We start from the raw sequence: 19,820 nt of genomic DNA on the forward strand, positions 1-19,820 counted from the left end.
ATTAACTTTCAAAAGTATGCTTTATTTCCTTACATATGACTCCAGGCCGTTTATTTAGTGATTTTCTTTACATAATGTTTTGACACTCATCAGCGTTCAAGTGCATGAAACATCAGCCACACACATTTTTAGTGTTGAGGATAATGATAAAAAAGTTCAGTCATTTGCGATTCACTAAACTAATGTAATATAAAGAAATGTTGGTTTTCAACAAAACTCATGGAATCAGTAACAACAGAATCTCAAGTTACAAACAGGGTTCCAGTGTTAGTTCCCTTTAAATGAGACAACATTACTAGCAATGTTGCACTGTAATATATGTACAATGTAAGCACTCATTCTCTCCCTCTCTCTCACTAGCTTCCTGTTTTAGTGGGACTGAGCGATACTGGAGAAGTACTCCAGCATGTCTTGAATGGTGAACTCCATGGTGATCCCAGACCCCGGGTAGCAGCGGTTTATCAAGCCCTCAAAGTGCTTGTATTGCCGAATGAATTCATCCTGCATGGAGTGCCACACGACCTAGTGAACAGAACAAAGTTCACATTCAAACTGATATTCTCAAGAATCTCAAAAGATTATAAAATGATACCATACTCAATTTAGGCATTTTATTATTTGACTCTTGTTGTTTTTCACCTGTAACAGATTCTCCTCCTCACACAAGTGTTTATCCACCTTCCTGTAGAGGTTGTCCAGGCCCTTTTTCACCTCTTTGCCAGGGTATTCTTTAATAACCTTACGCAGTTCTTGTTTATTGAAGGCCAGCTGGTAGCTCACTTCTTCTTCACGCACACCCTGAGCTACACGTGCCTCTACACCCTCAAAGAAGTGCTGCAAGATGGGAAGACAATTAACCATGGTCCAGGACACTTATTACACTCAAAGATGAAGACAACATAAACAAAGACTGAAAAATCAAATTACATTAATAACCCAAACATATTTTAGTTTCATTACTAAATTCTTCATGTACTGGAATACTGCTCAATCCAGGTTTTCATAAAGATTTGTCTCACATTGAGTTTCTCCAGCGGTTGGCCCAGTGAGTTGATGACGTAAGACTGCAGGTGTTCAGTGTACTTCTGCTTGGCTTCCTTTCTCTCTGCCTCCAGACAAGAGATCTTGAGGCTAGACAGTGTTGAGAAGATATGGTGGAAGTTCTCCATCATCACCACATCGCGTGGAGTCTTCTGGCTTTCGTTGGCCACCTTCTCCACTATGAATACACAAACAGACAAAGAGTGTGAAAAACAAACGTGATGCTATGGAAAACAAATGATATAGCAGAACCGCAAATATTAAAAATCTAAACTGACAATTGGTGAATAATTTGAAATGAAGTTGGAATTTCCCAAATAGTATAAAAGTCTGAGTAAAAGGCTTCCTCAGATCCTGCCTGCATTAAGCGAACAAGGATACCTGATAACCTAACGAGGGACGATTAACAGCATCTCCATATTGCTGGATAAAGCTTAGTCTCGCGTAGCCAGACCTTCAGACTGACGACAGAAGGTCTGGACTCTATCGCAGCTTTCACTGGCTAAGGACTGCCCAAGAGGACGTTTGCCTGACATGTAACGCAACCAATCACAGTTTGTTTTGTTCCACGTCATGTTTAGTGGCGTGAAAATGTAAAGTTGATGTCCCTACAATAACAGACCAGTGTGCATCTAATAAATGATTCATTCAAGATCGTCGTGCAAGTTTACTGCAACAATGGAGTCGCAAACTTCACAAACTTTTGAAAATCCAGAATTTAGTTGATCCTGGTAAGCGCTCATTCTCAGTTGTAAACATGACGGCGTTCTTCTTCCACGAGGGGGTTTGGCATCACGGCATTCGTTTCCAGGAGGACCATTAAAGAACATGACACACATCTCCCGGACAACCAACCAGATGACGACTTTGAAAATCCTGAAGTGTTTCCAGTTAAGTATGGCATATGCATCAGACGTTCAGGCAACAGTCTGTGACGTCTGAGGCTGAGACTAGATAATGCTAGATTATAGAGCTTTTTTAGCGTAAGCTTATTTTTAAGTTTTTATTTTATTTTGCATTAACTGCTTTGTATTAACTGCTTTGTAGTGTAACCAATAAAATGAGTATTTTTATTGTTACGATTGCCTTCCGTGAGACTACTTATAACTACAAACTGGGCCTCAAAAAAGAAGGCAAGGGAGTCTTCTACGTCATTCCTGAAGGACTTCAACATGCTGGTGGGTGAGTACTTTATGGTTTAGGCTATATTTGACAAACCTTACCCTACCTGAATAATCCTAGTGTTAAAGGTGTAAGATAAAAGGTCACACCGACTAACAATGTATAGTGGTTTGCCGCACATAATGTAAATGTGTTTATGCTCCTGATGTACATGAAGAATAATAAGAGTTCACATTCTCTATTAATGGACCGGCACACTGGAGTCTGAGAGGGTTCTCAAAAGTGTTGTTATTGTTAATTAAAGTATTAAACTATTAAAAATAATTTTCAGTAACTGAAATAAAGCTGAAATAATAAATATTAGATGAAAAAATTCAACTTAAAAAAACTTAAATGAAAATTAGAAGTCTTGCCTTCGTGACTATCTGAAAAAAATTTAGGCTAAAGAACTAAAATTACTAAAACTGAAATAAAAATAATTTAAAGCTATATAAAAATATAACTATATACAAAAAAAAAAAAAAAAAAGAAAAGCACATAAAATTACGAAAACTTAAAACTGAAATATAAAAAATATAAGCCAATTCAAAATACAAAAAAAAAAAAATTATAACAGTATATTAAAAACACTAAAATAACGCTGGTTCTCTATGCCTCACTTCCCATGTTATCATGTTTTCTTTATATTTAAAAAAATATGTCAGAAAAGTAGCATTTAAAGTAATTTAGTGCTTCTCATGCATTCACTAGTCATGATTTAACAAATGTATGAGAGGTCCGGTTGGTTATGACCCTCACCGTTATGGAACACGGCTCTGATGAGTTTGATGTAGGCCTTATCCAGATCACCCCGTCGCTCTGCGTTTCGGAAAATAGCCTCAGCTAGCTTAGCAAACTCTTCAAAGCCGGTGACAAATGGCAGGATGCCCACTTTACTCTTCTTTGAAATCTTCACCTCCTCCATCTGACGAATCTGGCCGGACTGAAAGAGCAAAAGAAACATCAGAATATTCAGATGCTAGTTTGTTGGTCTCAACGTCAATACATTGATTAAATGATGCTCACCATGAGCTCAACTTACAATGCATTTATCAAAGTTTCTCTTGACAGTGACCAGCACATTGCCCAGTGTTGTGCTGAGATATGAGGCGGGATCGACATTTTCGGCCGTCCAGACGTGGTAACTCATCTTCACCAGCATGTAGAGAGAGTTGAAGCTGTCTATCTTATCACCTAAAGCTATCAGACTGTTCAGCTCTGTCTCGATGCTCTGAAAGATCTTATTCATCATCATCCGAACCATGTCCTTACTGCAAGAAAAATGGATGTATGATCATTTTTCGCATTTGAAGGCTTATTTAATCTGCTTAAAAACAGATTTGACTGTTAAATGGATGACTGACGGAAAGAAATTAATGAACTAAGAGCTCAAGAGAATAGTCACTCACTCAGATATTGAATGTCTGTGTTCACTGGCGGGTCTGGAGTGTACTGTTCCATCGGTGTCATCCAATTTCTCTTCCTAATGAGGCATTTAGAACATCATTAAAAGTGCTGTATGTATTTTTTTGACTATAATAATGCATAAAAATAACAATATGTTAGCAGCACTTTAGGAAACAATGCTACAGCCAGTTATTTTACTTAGAAATGTGTGTTCCATGTCAGAATGTCTGTTTTTGTTTTGGTCTGTGTGATCCCGCCCACTGCCAATTTACCCAATAGTATTTAGACACCCCGGGTTGCCAGCGGAAAACAGCTTATTGCAGCCATGGAATCCAGCAAACAAACTGGGTCAGAGATCACAGATTCTACCCGACCTAAAAAGTCTCAGCATCCATCTAAAAAGCTCTATGACAACATGCATATTTAAATGCAGATAAATATTCGAGATGCGTTTAAGAGTGTAAAGCTGGGTGCACACTGTGCGATTTATAATAGTCCTTTATGATTGTTGCTTGTCAGACTGTACGAACATGATACTCATGTCACACTGTGGGATCTCAGCTGTCCTGTATGTCAGACTGAACGACAGTCAAGACGCGTTAAAAACGGGCGCGCGTATGAAAACTTGTCCGGAGTTTTACATCATCATCCCACACACATTCAGTGACAGTGAGCTGCATTACACGCGGGACAGAAATGGTGGCTAACAAAGAAATCTCTAGCGTTAATTTTGATCACGGCTTATCTTGAAAAACGAAGACAATTTGACATTTGTCGTAGGAAAATTCACACTGCAGGACTGTGCGCCAAATCTTTTGACACTGCCAGAATTTTCATCGAAATTCGAGGCAAAATTTGATCGCAACGGTCATTAATCGGCTGTCAGTGAACATGTCAAACTAGTGATCAAAGACTACAGATTTTTGCCTAGGATTATAGGAATCTTTTAGGATTCTCAAAATTTGTCTCTGATGACCAAATCGTGGCCAAAATCGCAGTGTGCACCCACCTGAAAGGAACACTCCACTTTTTTTGAAAATAGGCTCATTTTCCAACTCCCCTAGAGTTAAACAGTTTTACCGTTTTCGAATCCATTCAGCCGATCTCCGGGTCTGGCGGTACCACTTTTAGCATAGTTCATTGAATCTGATTAGACCGTTAGCATCTCGTTAAAAAATGACCAAAGAGTTTCAATATTTTTCCTATTTAATACTTGACTCTTCTGTAGTTACATCGTGTACTAAGACCGACGGAAAATTAAAAGTTGCGATTTTCTAGGCCGATATGACTAGGAACTATACTGTCATTCCGGCGTAATGATCAAGGAACTTTGCTGCCGTACCATGGGTGCAGCAGGCGCAATGATATTCAATGATAGCGTCTCTCACAAATGTCTCCATGGTTGCAAGGCACGCTCCCTGTGCAAGCAGGGGGTCACAGGCGCTGCGTAATATCATTGCACGCCTGCTGCAGCCATGGTACGGCAGCAAAGTTCCTTGATTATTACGCCGGAATGAGAGTATAGTTCCTAGCCATATCGGCCTAGAAAATCACAACTTTTCATTTTCCGTCGGTCTTAGTACACGATGTAACTACAGAAGAGTCAAGTTTTAAATAGGAAAAATATTGAAACTCTTTGGTCATTTTTTAACGAGATGCTAACGGTCTAATCAGATTCAATGAACTATGCTAAGCTATGCTAAAAGTAGTACCGCCAGACCCAGAGATCGGCTGAATGGATTCGAAAACGGTAAAACAACTGTTTAACTCTAGGGTAGTTGGAAAATGAGCCTATTTTCAAAAAAAGTGGAGTGTTCCTTTAAGGCTTGTTGCGACGCTTTCCATTGTCAATTGCACTCATTCCTGTTGCGTATCTGGCAACCCACGTGACATACAAGTCTTGAAAATGAAGCCCCCTGGTGGCTGGCTGCAGTATAGGTCTTAAACCCCACCCTCTCCATGTAATCTAATGGGATGCGAAACAAACTAAAAAATCCAATAGAGTACCTCAGGGATGGCGTGTTTTTGTAGACCAACCCGGAAGTTAGCGGCGCATGGGTTCCCTCGATCAAAAGCCTATGCATTTTTCCCATAGACTTTTGGAAATTCGCAAAAAATAAGCTCTGTGTTTAACAAAGGGTTATGACACTTACACGATTTGTCTATCAAGATAATCTTTACAAGTTAACACAACATTTATACATTTTGAAGCCTAAATAAAGTCGTCAGATATAAAAGTAGGCTATAAACGGACTACAGCACACTATGGTCGCGGATCAACGTCACCACCACCAAGCTTCCTCAAACTTTATTTAGAAAATAACTTTATTTAAAAACATGCTGGCTGATTATGATCTGCGCTGTGAATGAATACCTATCCACTTTTTCATGAGAAATGCTGTTCAAATGTCCTGTTTGTCATGATGACGTCTAAAGTCCCCGCCAAAGGAAGTAGTCCCTTATAGCAATTTGTTAGCAACTGCCGTTTTAAAGACACAAAAAAGGTTTAAAAAAATCACAAGTGGGTTATAACTGGTGTGTTTTATGTCATAGATCAAAACGTGAAAATATTTAGAGGCTTTGTTAACCACAGACCTTATTTCAGGCGATTTAGCAAAAACCCATTCAAAAAACCTATTGACTTCGGGGCGATGGAACCGGAAGTCCTAAAATGCTAACTCGCTTCCGGGTTTTGCCTACAAAAACATGTCATCCCTGAGGTACTCTATTACACTTCACACTATTTTTTTCCAAATATGGTTTCTGTCATTTTAGGTAGTCCTCATCACACAAACATATGTTCAAGTGTTCACTTTCCCAGTAAATTTGGTTTTAGTTAATTTTTGATGCTATAAAAATGGGTGTAACATCATGATTGACAGCTGCGCTTTCGAATGAGTCTGCAGGAGCGTGAGTGTGGTTGGGACTTCGATGCTGCGTCTCTACCTCAGGATCACTACTGCGCAGACTCGGGCTCTGAATGACGTAATCGACAACGACCGTTACTGGGATATTTTGGCTTAATTTTTCCACAGCAGACAGAAGTGGAGACACGCTGTCCATCTTTTTTTTTTTTTTTTTTACAGTCTGTGGTTGAGAGGAGGAGGGGACAGGACTGCAGTACCCATTTTAACTGCTAGATGTCAATATTACATACTGCACCTTTAAAAACACCATCACACACAACAAATCCATACACATACATATCTGAACCTGTATAGTGTCTGATACTAACCTGAGCTAGTGTAGGATTTTGCTGCAGCTTGAAGAACTTGCTGATAAAGTCCTGTTCAGCCAAACACAGTGGCTCCAGCTCACTCAGAACCTGCTCAAAGATCTGGAAAACAACACACAGAAGGACCACAAACCCTTAATGGACATATGTACACTACCATTCAAAGGTCTGGGTTTGGTACGATTTTCTTTTTTAATGTTTTATTTTTACTTTGAACTGTTATATATCACACAATACTACAGTAAAACATTAATATTGTGAAATATTACAAAAAATAACTTTTCTATTTTAATGTATTATAAATTATATTTATTCCTGTGATGGCAAAGCTGAATATTCAGCGTTCATGTGTCACATGTGTCACATGATCCTTCAGAAATCATTCTAATATACTGATTTGGTGCTCAAGAAACATTTCTTATTAATATCATGTTGAAAACTGTTGTACTGCATTATATTTTTGTAGAAAGCGTGATACTTTTTTAAATAGAAAACTTTAATAACATTATAAAGGTCTTTACTATCACTTTTGATCATTTTAATATGTCCTTGCTGAGTAAAAGTAGGCCTATTAATGTATTTTAAAAAATAATAATAATCTTACTGACCCCAAACTTTTGAAAGGTAGTGTAGATTTTAAAACATATTTTGCACAACAAACATCAGTATTTATCCACATTTGAAGTGACAATTCAGAGCCAATCAACATCTTTAAATTGGGCCGTAACAATCCACAAGTCTTGGCGACGGCGCACCTTATCAAACCTGGTTCTGTCTGCTACGTCCAGGTCAGAGGCGGACATGTTGCCCATATCAAGCAGAGAAGATGACTGGGAACGCCTGCTGTTGGAGCTGCTCACAGCGAGCTTATTCAGACTTGAGGTGGAGCCTGTAAGCTTCCCAGAACTCCCATGCAGGCCTGAGAGAGACCATTAGAGGAGAAACCATCAGAGCATGAACTGGATATTAAAAGTACCAGCCAGATGCACTTCAATTATATAAAATTCACTTTTCTATTTTGGTTATTAAACTTACCTTGTCAAGCACGCTGATCTGAAAAGGTTCATAACATGCATGCAATCCAACTACCAATAATCTCATAGATCACAGAGGATTCAAACTCCCCTTTAACCCCTGATGCATTAACATTAAACATTTTAAAATCTGATATATCATTGAACACATTTGAGGTTAGTTTTGATTGAGAAAAAAGTGAATAAGGTAAGATGGAAATCCATAAAATGGTGCATGTAACTCAAGCTTAGAAAAGATTGTAAACAAGTGTTGCATACTCATGAAACACTGAAACTGAAGATAATGGTTTACTGTGTTTGTGTGGCAGATATGCCCTTTTACTAAGAGGAAGCAAGGCATTATGGGATAGGCATGGCATGTGGCACTGATACTTACTCTCTGTCTCCTGTTTGAGAGCACTCTCTTTCCGCGGAAGCGTGGCTGGAGGCCGGTTAGAAAGGCAGGCATCAGAGACAGAGACACGTTAGGCTTACAACATGCAGCATGGTGACAGAGTTAGGGGTTAAAGGTCAAAGTTTTCAAATATGACATGCACTGCAGTGGCTGAATTTAGGATGTGGGCTCAGTGGCCATTTGGAAACAAAAAGCTCCTTTTCTTTCATCACGTGGAGGAAAAAAAAGCGGAGACTGGTAATGAAAGCTGGTAAAAAAAAACAAGAGGAACATCTTACTAACACCTGGAAGTTTCCCAGCATAAGCAAGGAAAAATGTTTCCAAAAGGGATAGGCATGAGTAACTGAGTACTCGAAAATGACAGCAGTGATCACTCATGAAAGACACAAAAAGGGACTCTTTTCCTCAAACTAATTTTACATATATGAAAATCCAGTTATAATTATATGCAAACATGCCAAAAAGGCCTAATATCTTAATTTTAAAAAGTATTTTTAACTTTACACAAGGTCTTAATGGACACTTATTATGTGAAAAAAACAAAAAATTTTCCTAGTTTTAAAAAAAAGTTATATAAAATAATTACACCCTTTCTATACATCTTTAATATATCTAAATATGGAATAAAATAGTAAAATTTGTCTAAAAACACTTAAGTGATAGGTTCAAAAGTTTGGGGTCAATATTTATTTTTAAAAAAGTGACAGTAAAGACATTTAACAAGGTTACACAAGATTTTTTTTCAAATAAATGCTGTTCTTTTAAAATTTCTATTTATCAAAGAAAAAAAAGTATCGGTTTCTGTTGTCAATATTGATAATAAGAAATGTTTCTTATTAAAGACTGGAGTAACTGCTGAACATTCATCTTTACCATCACAGGAATACATTGTTTTAAAACACATTAACATGGAAAAAGAGTTATTTTAAATTGTAATAATATTTCACAATATTACGGTTTTACTGTTTTGTTTTTCATCAAATAAATGCAGTCTTGGTGAGCATAAGAGACTTCTTTCAAAAAAATTTAAATAAATCTTACCAACCCCAAACTTTTGTACAGTAGTGTAAATACTAAATAATTCCCTCTTTATTCTATTTTCAAGTATTCTGTTAAATGCAGTTTTAAACATCCTATGATCTCATGTATTCAGATTTTACCCCACAAAACAATGTGAGCGTCATGCCTCTAGTACACATTTAACGGTATACTGACAAATGTAACAGTACACACACTGTGGGCCATGCAGCACATGTCAAGACATTACTATGAGAACGTGACGTTACACACCATCATATCAGAGACAAGCGATGACTGACATCTCAATGATTTCACTAGAAAATTAAGTTGGATAATTTAAATTCAACTCTAAACTGTGTGTTTGTCATGTGGTGTAACATGCAAGAAAAAATACATGTAGATTACAAACAGCACACACACACTATGACAAACACACAACATAGCAAACACAAGACACACATTGACTGAAGATATAGCATGGACAAAAATCCCTTTCAAAGAGTTTCCTGATAAACAAACTTGATAAATATAATAACTTGTTTTTATTGTGGTCTTACCAAATTTTCCTTTCCCATCCTTACTAGTGCCCGCCATTTTGATCTTTGCAACTTCAAAGAAGTCCTTAATTTCCCGCTCATACAGTCGAGTCATGTAATCCACATAAGTCTGTAAAAAACATAAGGGTTGATCAGGAATTTGACCACATTCAATTTTTTTAAATTTGTCAGCACTGTTCTTATTTAGAGGAAGGTATAAAAAACACAGGAAATAATGAGGAGAGAGACAGAGGGAACAAGATTAGGAAATGTGACGAACTGGACACAAATCCAATCTTTCAGAGTGCACATCCAGGCCACGTCTGTGATTGCATTTGGATTTTAAAGATAGTTTAATAATAGAGGGTACAGACAAATGCATTTAAAACATATGGGAATCAATTTGGAACTGAGTGATGATCAGAAAAGGAATAATCACTCCGTCTAAACCCTTAAATATGGCCTTGCCCTTGAGTTTATTGGGTTTAATGTCTGTAGAACAACATTAACAGTACTATTAAGTCTGAGCAGAGCTGAAATTAAATATAACTGCTTTTTTCCGCCACTGAGACGCTACCATTTTAAAACGAAACCCATCAGCTCTCAGAGGACATCAGGATAAGACATTGCAGCATTATTAATTGGCATTTTATGGTCACAGTGACTGATGATAAGGGTACTCTGTCAGTAGTCATAAATGATAATGGACGTTATCAGCATTTTTTTTTTAACCTATGATTACTGTTGGTGATGTAACATATAATGCTTATACATGAAAACATACAGCAATAATGGCACTGAGTGTCTTATTAAAAGAAAGTCCCAATTATGATCTTAATTAAGGGATTAATTCAAATGGACCTACTTACTTTCTTAAGGCACGTTTTTGGTTATGTACACCAATGAACAATTCATATTCATAAGTGAATGATTCGTCAGTGCATGTTATTTGAGAAAAAAATATATATATTGTTTTTGTCATTTTCAACCTCTAAAAACAACCATACTCCATGCTCTGCTGATGTCACTTAGGCCATGCACGCTATTGGAAAATGTTAACTTCTAGCCATATAGCTATTGAGACATTGTTTGATCATATTCACATTCATTCTGGCTTCATTTTGATATATGTAACACATACTTTTTCACCATCTAAATGAATTCACATTAAATAAAATAAAGTTTCACCCTACATTTTTCTCACTGAATAATAAATATCCTGTTTCACTCTGAAATACGACACATTACACTATGACTTTAATGACAATATTATTGTGATGCTAATACAAAAAGTAAGAATGTTATAGGATTTAATAATGTTTTTATCCTTGTCTTTTGTCACATGCTTCACCGATTAGGGTTTCCATACACTTTAATGACTATCAAGATGGAACAATTTGTATAAACGTGACCGAAAGCTTCCAAACCTCATTGTTGCCTGACATCAGTCATGACAATCACCACAGTGATGGAAGTGATAAACACTTACCCTGGAGAGGCCCTCATATTTCTCTCTCTGAGTGTTCTTCAACCACTCCATCAGTTTGGCGTATCTGAGCAGGTCTCTGTGCAGAGGGCTGTGTTTGGGTAGTGTCAGCTCAGCTGTGTGCTGGGACAGTGTGGAGCTCTGATCGTGTCCCTACACACACAAACACACAGACAGACTCAGTGAGTGGAAACTCAGTTTGAGAAAAGTTCACTTTCCAAGAAAGTTAAAGGATTAGTTCACTTCAGAATTAAAATTTCCTGATAATTTACTCACCCCCATGTCATTCAAGATGTTTATGTCTTTCTTTCATCAGTCAAAAAGAAATTAAGTTTTTTGATTACAACATTCCAGGATTTTTCTCAATATAGTAGACTTCAATGGGGTACAGGTCCAAATTGCAGTTTCAATGCAGCTTCAAAGAGCTCTACACAATCCCAGCCGAGTAAATAAAGGTCTTATTTAGCTAAACGATTTTCTAAAAATAATAATTTATATACTTTTTAACCACAAATGCTCGTCTTGCACTACCTCTGCGATGCGCCAGGCATTACATAATCATGTTGGAAAGGTCATGCGATTTTGAGTTGGAGGAGAAAATGAGTTTTTCGCCCTACCGCGGTACTTCCGCCTACGTCACACGTGACATTTCCATCGTGTTTACGTATTGCTTGGTGCATCGCAGTGCAAGACGAGCATTTGTGGTTAAAAAGTATATACATTTTTTTTTTTTTTTTTTTTTTTTTTTAGAAAATGACTGATCGTTTCACTAGATAAGACCCTTATTCCTCAGCTGGGATCATGTAGAGCCCTTTGAAGCTGCATTTAAACTGCAATTTGGACCTTCAACCCGTTGTACACCAGTGAAGTCCACTATATGGAGAAAAATCCTGGAATGTTTTCCTCAAAAACCTTAATTTCTTTTCGACTGAAGAAAGACATGAACATCTTGGATGACATGGGGGTGAGTAAATTATCAGGAAATATTAATTCTGAAGTGAACTAATCCTTAAAGAAACACAAACTCTCACTCCCACACAGGGCTGGGTAAAAATACAGATTTTCTGATTAATCGTGATCTTTTTTTGAACAATTTCAATATCAATTCAATATCAAAGTCCCATGTTTGTTTGCTCTATAACTATTTTCATTAGCTGTGTGAAAATTTTTTTAAAAATCTGCTGAGATGCTTCCATTGACATGATGATAAGACATTGCAGCATTATTATATTATGATGGCATTAATGGTTACTGTAACTGGTGATAAGGGTACTGTGTCAGTGGTCACAAATGATAATGGACTTAGGTCCCTAAAACCCTTATTAGGGTTTTTTTAACCTGTGATTACTGTTGGTGATGGTAAATGTTATGTCATAGCAAAACATATAATGCTTATACATTAAAACATACATAGTTATTTTAACAATTTCAATATCAAGTCCCAACATTCATTGTTTGCTCTAAGACTATTTTCAGTGGCTTTTACTTTTTTTCACGAGTTGTGAACATGCATTCACAGTCTGTATTGAATGTGACTTGTGTACAGCAAAATAATGACAAAATAATGTCTCAATCTTTATATTGAGTTGTCCTCATGGGCTGCAAGCAAAACCAAATTTGATTCATGAAAAAAGAAAAAAGTCCTGATTCATGAACCAGTTCCTTTTTAGTGAATCAAAAATATACAGCATGACCACTGCAGTCTGATTCATGGACAAATGACTATGAACTGATTCTTTTCAGTTAATTAAAAACATGCAGTACAACCAGAGTAGCCCTATTCTTAAAAAAAAAAAAAAAGCATCTGTTCTTTTTAATAAATAGCTCAAAAATCACTGAATCAGTCTAAAACAATGCCCTGTGTACAGCATTAGCAGAGAGAGAATATCTTTCCTAGAGAAAATGATGGAATCAAATTGGAAGTTTGTGAATCAGAGTCAAAACGAATATCGAAATCTGTATAAACACCCAGCCCTACTCCCACACAAAAGGTTGCCGTTATATTACAGTGACACTGAGCTCAAACAGTAATTAGTTGGGCAACAACCACCAAGCGTCACAAATCCATGAACACTGCCACAAAACCGACAGTTGTGCTATTCTCACAGACAAGCAGTTCCTTCTCAATGCATCTATAAAACATCCACATCATAAAGGCAAACACTACAGGAACTGCATGCTGACCAGGCCATATCTTCTCACGAGCATCCAATAATTCCATCAGAGAGTGAGCAAAACAAGGCAATGAAGGCCCCTTCACATCTTCAGGGGACAAAATCAACAACTACTAACACAAGTGTGATGTTGGCTGGGAGGTTTATGAGGAGATCATCTTAGAAGCCTAAGATGAGAACGTCTGGATTACACCATCATGAACATGCTTAAACAAAATGTTTCTATGGAGAGAGAAGCAATGATGAGACAGTTAGGTCTAAGAAAGTGGAGTTGCATGACTGTTAGAGTGGACGGGTCAAACAGGATGCTGGAGTGGGCGTACTCACAGGGAGTGACAGACAGGACGACCTATAGAACTGAGGGATGGTCATTTTGAAGTGACTGAAGTGGTTGAACTGACAGAGGAACAGAAAGCACAGTGAAGTAAAGTGATATAGAGAGAAACGACTGGTGGCCAAACAGGAACACAGGAGAAAGAATCAATCACATACAGACAGAGGCAGAAAAAAGACTCATAGGAAAAGGAAAGGAAGCCTAAAACTCCTTAGCAATGACACACATTGTCAACAATGTAAGATGTGTGTGTTCTTTACCTGTGACGTGTGTAATAATGTTACCTGGTGCACAAACACGTTGTTGAGGTGGTTGGTGAGACGGCGGGCAAAAGTATCTCTGAGGTCAGAAAACAGATGCTGCTGCTGCTTGACTGCCATCAGCTTATCATGACCTGAAAATCATACAATCAACATGACCAATACTGCTCGTGCACACCTGAAAGTGCTGTTTTCACACAATGGGTGATGACGTGTGAGAGGAGTACCTGGTTTGAGCGCTACATTCATGCACTGGGACAGAGCCTCAGAAGCGTTGATGCAGGCCTCGATACCCTTAGGAGAAGACAAATCTCCTTCTTGCAAAGCCTTGATGTGCCCTTTTGACAGATCCATGTAGTTCTACCATGATGAAAAAGACAAAAAAAAAAAGTTAGAGCAATAATAATAGACATAAATTCTAATCATACCAATAATCTCTTATTGGAGTTTGTTTTAATATCAAAACTTAAGCAGTACTGAAGCACACTCCATCTAGAACTTTGCTCACCTTGGTATTTTAAATAAATAAAAAAGTTAATAAACAAACATACAGAAGTTTAGAGAAAATATGTATAAATCATACGCCACTATAAAGCAAAAGAAAATGATTTATATTTATTATTTAATACAGTGTTTTTAAATAAAAAATAAAAAATGTAAAATTAAAATAAATAAATTGTAAAAAAAAAAAAAAAAAAAAAAAACTGACTAGAAAAGATTGAATTTTTTACATGTTGACCTGCATGTCATGTGACCATTAACCGACACCAGATAACCGTGAACATTCAAATGTGTCACTAAACTACTGAAATATTAACTTGATTATATTAGGGGTAAAAAGTCTGTTAACTGCTATCCCAATATTTATGTTTTTAAGGGAGCTGTTACTGATGGGTCACAATGGCTGACTTGTCATCCAATAACCAGCTAGTTGATTAGTGAGATCGACTAGTTTATCTAGTTCACTAGTCGACTAGTTTGTTCCATTCAACAAAGGAAGCTTTTCTAGGCTCTAGGGCTGTCAAAATGGCTGAAAAACTAAATTTGAATTTAATACTTAAATATTACTAATATTCAAATTATTTTCAAATTTAAAAGTCATAATTTTAGTTAGGAGAAAAAAGCTTTTGGCTCGTCTCTTGAGACCACAAGAGAGCGTAATGAGCAAAATATTAATGCACTGCATTACTGTAAATTGTTTATTCAAAGCAATAAAATAAAATGACTGTAAAAATTTTATCTGTAAAAAAAAAAAGTGCATAATGTTTAAACTAATGTTTATAAATCAAATATAACTATTTATAACACACATATATATGTGTGAATGGCTTGGTTGTGGTTTTGAGGTAACGTAGATATTCTCCGCATTGAGCTTCTATATTTCTGCAATGTTTTGAATGAACAATGCAGCATCTAGTGAGTTAAACTGGATAGGCTAACAAAAACATTAAAACGCAACAACAACTCTTACATCATCGTTGCATCTCGTGCGCCACTGACAAGTATGCCACCTGCCGCACACCTAAAATTCGAATGCACTGTTTTTGCATTCAGATGTGGATTTTTATTTTAAATTCGACGAATATTCAAGATTCAAATTTTAATTTGACAGCCCTACTGGGCTCTATCTATATTGTGCCCAAACATACCACAAGGAACTGGATCTCATCCAGTAGTTTGCCGTTGTTGGTGTTGCTGATCTGAATGAGACGGTTGCTCTGGGAGATCTGGTCCATCTGCTCCTTTACGCTCTGCAGCATCTCCTCATAACTGAGCAACTTGCCTTCGATGTTGTCCACCTCTGCCAGAGCCTGATCCAGCAGCTGCATCAGGATGTTCACCTGCTTCTCAGAGGCCATGATGGACTGGATGTTAGCCTGAGCAGAAAAGAAGAGATATTATTATTCACGACACCAAAAATTAACCTAGTTTCATTTTTGATATGTTTGTCAAAAAATAATCAAACTACTTGATATTATCCTTTATTCCCTAATCAGACAAACTTCAAGCCACATTTACCTCGACTTTTAGATAATTATTGCACCCAGCTCAATATAAATTACGGTTATAATGAAATCCCAATGAATTACTTCTAGTGTTAACACAGCAGTGTTTTACAGTTGGAAATGCTCTAACATACTTACCCCATCTAGGACCTGTAGCTCACGGGACAGTTTCTCAGCAAAGGCCTCAGCGTTGGAAATGGCATACTCGCAGACCTCCATCATGCCCTCAATGTCCTGCTCCTCACGGGCGTTCAGCTCCTGGTAATCATCCAGAGCATCCTCATCTCCCCCGGCAACACTCTGGCTCTCTCCGCTCGGGACTGACTCTGAGGAATAGAACCTCAAATTTATATTATATACTAACGTTTAAAAGTTTGGGGTCAGTATGTTTTTGCTGTTGTTGTTGTTTTTGTTTTTGAAATTATTACTTTTTTTCAGCAAGGATGCATTAAATTGATCAAAAGTGAACTGTTCTTTTAAACTTTTTATTCATCAAAGAATCCTGAAAAAGAACTCCACAAAAATATTAAGCAGCACAACTGTTTTATTATAATAAAAAATGTTTCTTGAGCACCAAATCATCATATTAGACTGATTTCTGAAGGATCATGTGACACTGAAGACTGGAGTAATGCTTATTGCCATCACAGGATAAATATATTTTAAGGATATAAATATATATATATTATATATTAGGATATATATATTTTAAATATATTCAAATACAAAACAGTTCTTTTAAATTGCAATAATATTTCAAAATATTTTTATAATATTTTCCCCCCAAGTAAATCAAATAAATGCAGCCTTGGTAAGCATAAGAAATTTATAAAAACATTTTAAAAATCGTACCGATCCCAAACTTTTGAACAGTATGTATGCATGTGAGTATATGAACTAAACTACTCCATAAATATAATGTAAGTAACACATTAAAATAAACACATGCACACAAAAAAAATCTATAGGGTGAGCATTGTGCAAATGTTCCCAGACAACTGTATATGTGGTTTAACAAATTAATTAATGGAAGGAAAGAATGACTGTTAATGAAGGGGAAACAGTAGCAGGAGGTGGAAACTGGAGAAGGGAAATGGAGGAGGATGAATGATGGAAGAAAAAACAGCGTACAAACCTTCAGCTTTAGGAAGCTCTGGCCAGTGAGAGATTTAAAGAGAACAGCACAGATCAGGTTAAAGCATTAAGGGACACTTAAAAGACACATTGCAGAAACCCAAAGAGCTCAGAAAAAGAGAAACAGAGACGGAGAGAGCACTAGCTGCAGGAAAACAGAAACTAGTTTGAGCTCCTACCACTGCAAATGTAATAGTTCTATGTATAAGCTTCAAGATTTTTTCTATCAAAGGGCTAAGGTAATTACTGTACATATTAGAAACACACTGGTAGTTTAACAGCATGCTATTACTCTTCCACACCACCAGGAGAAGTAGTGAGCCATACCTTCCAGCAGCTGAGGACTGACGTTTACAAACTCCACTTTCTTCCGAAGGTAGCGCTGGTTAAGTTTCCAGATACATGAGATGAATGAATTCTTCTCTGCAGTGCTGCTCGCCACCCACCGATAAACCTTCTCAAAATGGAGGTCAAACTCTGGATTCTCCTGAAGAAGGGATTTTCTCAGTAAATTCAGGCCATTGAAAATTCAGGCCAATTATTTTGGCTAATATGTTATGGCCAATAACCATAACTAAATTTGTCTAAATACTTAAAATATAAAACATTAAAAACTAAATCACTTTAATCGCTACAAGTAAATCTAGGCATCACAACATTGTACAATATACAGAATGAAAAATTTATATTAACTTTGAGATTTGCTAAAGATTTAACAGTGCTATTAAATTAACTTTAAGTGAGCGTTAAGTGATGACAAAGGTAACATAAAATTTTAATTAAATTATTTAAAAAAAAAAAAACTAAATATCCAATCAGTGTTGTTAATGTTAACTAAAACAAAAATTGTTTTTCGTTCATTTAAATAAATCTGAAATAAAATAAAATATAAATATTACATGGAAAATTATAAACTTAAAAAAAAGTTAGAATTAAAACAAAAAAAATGAATTAAAACAAGTATACATTAAACTACTAATATTACTAAAACTGAAATAAATATAATTAAAGCTAAATAGAAATATTAAAAAACTAACAAAAATAAGAAAAGTACATACCAAAAATTAATAAAACTTAAACTAGTTTTAAAATAAAAAAGGGGAAATTAAAAATAGCTAATTCAAAATATTAATAAACACTTTAAGAGTATACAAATAATACTAAAATAACACTGTATCCAATATCATCCATTAACCGATCTGGGCTACATGTCTCAAAAGCATCGTGAGCTAAGTTAATCGTAGAGACCATCGGTCGCGATGGTTTTACAATCTATGGCTCATGATGCTTTTGGGAAACGCAGCCCTGGATGGTACAGATATATCATGTATGTCTAATATTTAATTAATAGATATTTTATTATTGCTCTTTAATTCATGTCTGAATTGATATTGATAGCATTTCATGTATGACCTCTGACCTTAGTGGCATCTTTGGCATCAACTTCCGTCAGGTCCCGTAGCTCCCAGGCCATCTGTCTCTTATAGAAATCTCCTTTATCTGACTTCTTCACTTTCACCACCTTCACCTGCACTGGACGCTCTGTAGTCACTAAAGATAATAAACAGAATTTATAGAGGTAAAATAATCAATAAATGAACGTTTACTGATGTGATCTGAAATGGATCTGCGGACTGTATCTGCGTCCTACCTGTGGCACACAGGAAGCAGTTCTTCTTCTTTTTCCCTGCCTTGCAGACATTGACGATGCTCAGCAGACGCTCGTCATTGGGGGTGAAAATATCCCTCTGAAGGGCATGCTTGATGGCAGTCATGTTTATTTCTAAAATTAAAAGCACAATTGGTCATGGGATTCAGCAAACAATATTTTCACTAAACTAAAGGTGCCTTCTGCTGGTTGATGCTATACATGCTATACAGATGGTCATTCAAAAGTGTATTTATTCGCATGCAATATATTTATAATGTCATTACATTATAGCAAATACTTCATCTGTCAGCTGTAAGTGTGCAACAATACTTCAAATGCACAAGATACAATAAAACAACACAAATTGAGCTGAAGCATTACAGACATGCAGGTAAAAAGGATGTTTTCTAAAATTAAAATATCACATCCAAACATATTCCATCTTATTCATATAGGTAACTTAAAGCTGAACATTTGTCCATTATTCACAAAAAAATGTAATACAGTACCATGGTGATTCCATGTAAATACCACAGTATATTAATATTGTTCATGGTGTGACCATGACCCAGAGTTCGTGTCGTTTTTTTTAAATCTTAGATCACAAAACTAAGTTTTTCATATGAAGATTTCTTTATTGTCATAATAACAGATGTTTTATTTGTATATATAAAAAGGTCAGCTGACACAGTTAACAGCGCAGGGGCCTTTATGAGAAGCTAAAAAACTGCGACTACTAGTCGAATCTTACCTTACTTACATCCAATGGAGTGGCGAAAATGTTTTTTAACGCTTTGACTTGGATTTGTTTAAAATAAAAGCTTTTTTTCCTGAATATCACATCAGCTGTCAGGGACCCAGCCCTGGAAGCAGTGTAAACACAAACACTGTAATGAGCGAAAAAACATTAACTTCCTACTTCCGGTAGTATTTCTACAATAAAAGTC

At 36.4% G+C, this 19,820-nt stretch overlaps 1 protein-coding gene across 7 annotated transcripts; it reads right to left on the bottom strand.

Moving 5' to 3' along the window:
• Position 1: 1 nt before the first annotated feature.
• exoc1 (exocyst complex component 1) lies at positions 2-19,792 on the bottom strand. Of its 7 annotated transcripts, none has more exons than XM_051874763.1 (21): positions 19,625-19,792; positions 18,874-19,005; positions 18,643-18,773; positions 17,550-17,709; positions 17,224-17,241; positions 16,227-16,414; positions 15,732-15,959; positions 14,310-14,442; positions 14,107-14,216; positions 13,816-13,884; positions 11,318-11,467; positions 9,850-9,958; positions 8,255-8,299; positions 7,600-7,763; positions 6,845-6,946; positions 3,612-3,685; positions 3,245-3,473; positions 2,962-3,145; positions 1,020-1,219; positions 640-834; positions 2-522 (listed from the first exon to the last, which is right to left on the bottom strand). In XM_051874763.1, the coding sequence occupies exons 2-21, from the start codon at positions 18,995-18,997 to the stop codon at positions 370-372; spliced, it is 2,766 nt and encodes a 921-aa protein (XP_051730723.1). In that variant the 5' UTR covers positions 18,998-19,005; positions 19,625-19,792; the 3' UTR covers positions 2-369. The 7 variants fall into 7 exon arrangements, with proteins under 7 accessions (XP_051730723.1, XP_051730724.1, XP_051730725.1 ...); XM_051874764.1 differs by having other exon boundaries at positions 19,634-19,771; XM_051874765.1 differs by lacking the exon at positions 17,224-17,241.
• Positions 19,793-19,820: the final 28 nt, after the last annotated feature.

Source organism: Ctenopharyngodon idella, chromosome 20 (genome assembly GCF_019924925.1).
Source record: "Ctenopharyngodon idella isolate HZGC_01 chromosome 20, HZGC01, whole genome shotgun sequence".
Taxonomy (NCBI): Eukaryota; Metazoa; Chordata; class Actinopteri; order Cypriniformes; family Xenocyprididae; genus Ctenopharyngodon; species Ctenopharyngodon idella.

Coding starts and splice junctions, on each gene's coding strand:
- exoc1 (XM_051874763.1), bottom strand. CDS start 18,997: ATGACTGCCATCAAGCATGCCCTTCAGAGGGATATTTTCACCCCCAAT. Junction 14,443..15,731: donor ATGAGATCCAGTTCCTTGTG/GTATGTTTGGGC, acceptor TCATCATGGTAG/AACTACATGGATCTGTCAAA. Junction 835..1,019: donor AACCGCTGGAGAAACTCAAT/GTGAGACAAATC, acceptor CCCATCTTGCAG/CACTTCTTTGAGGGTGTAGA.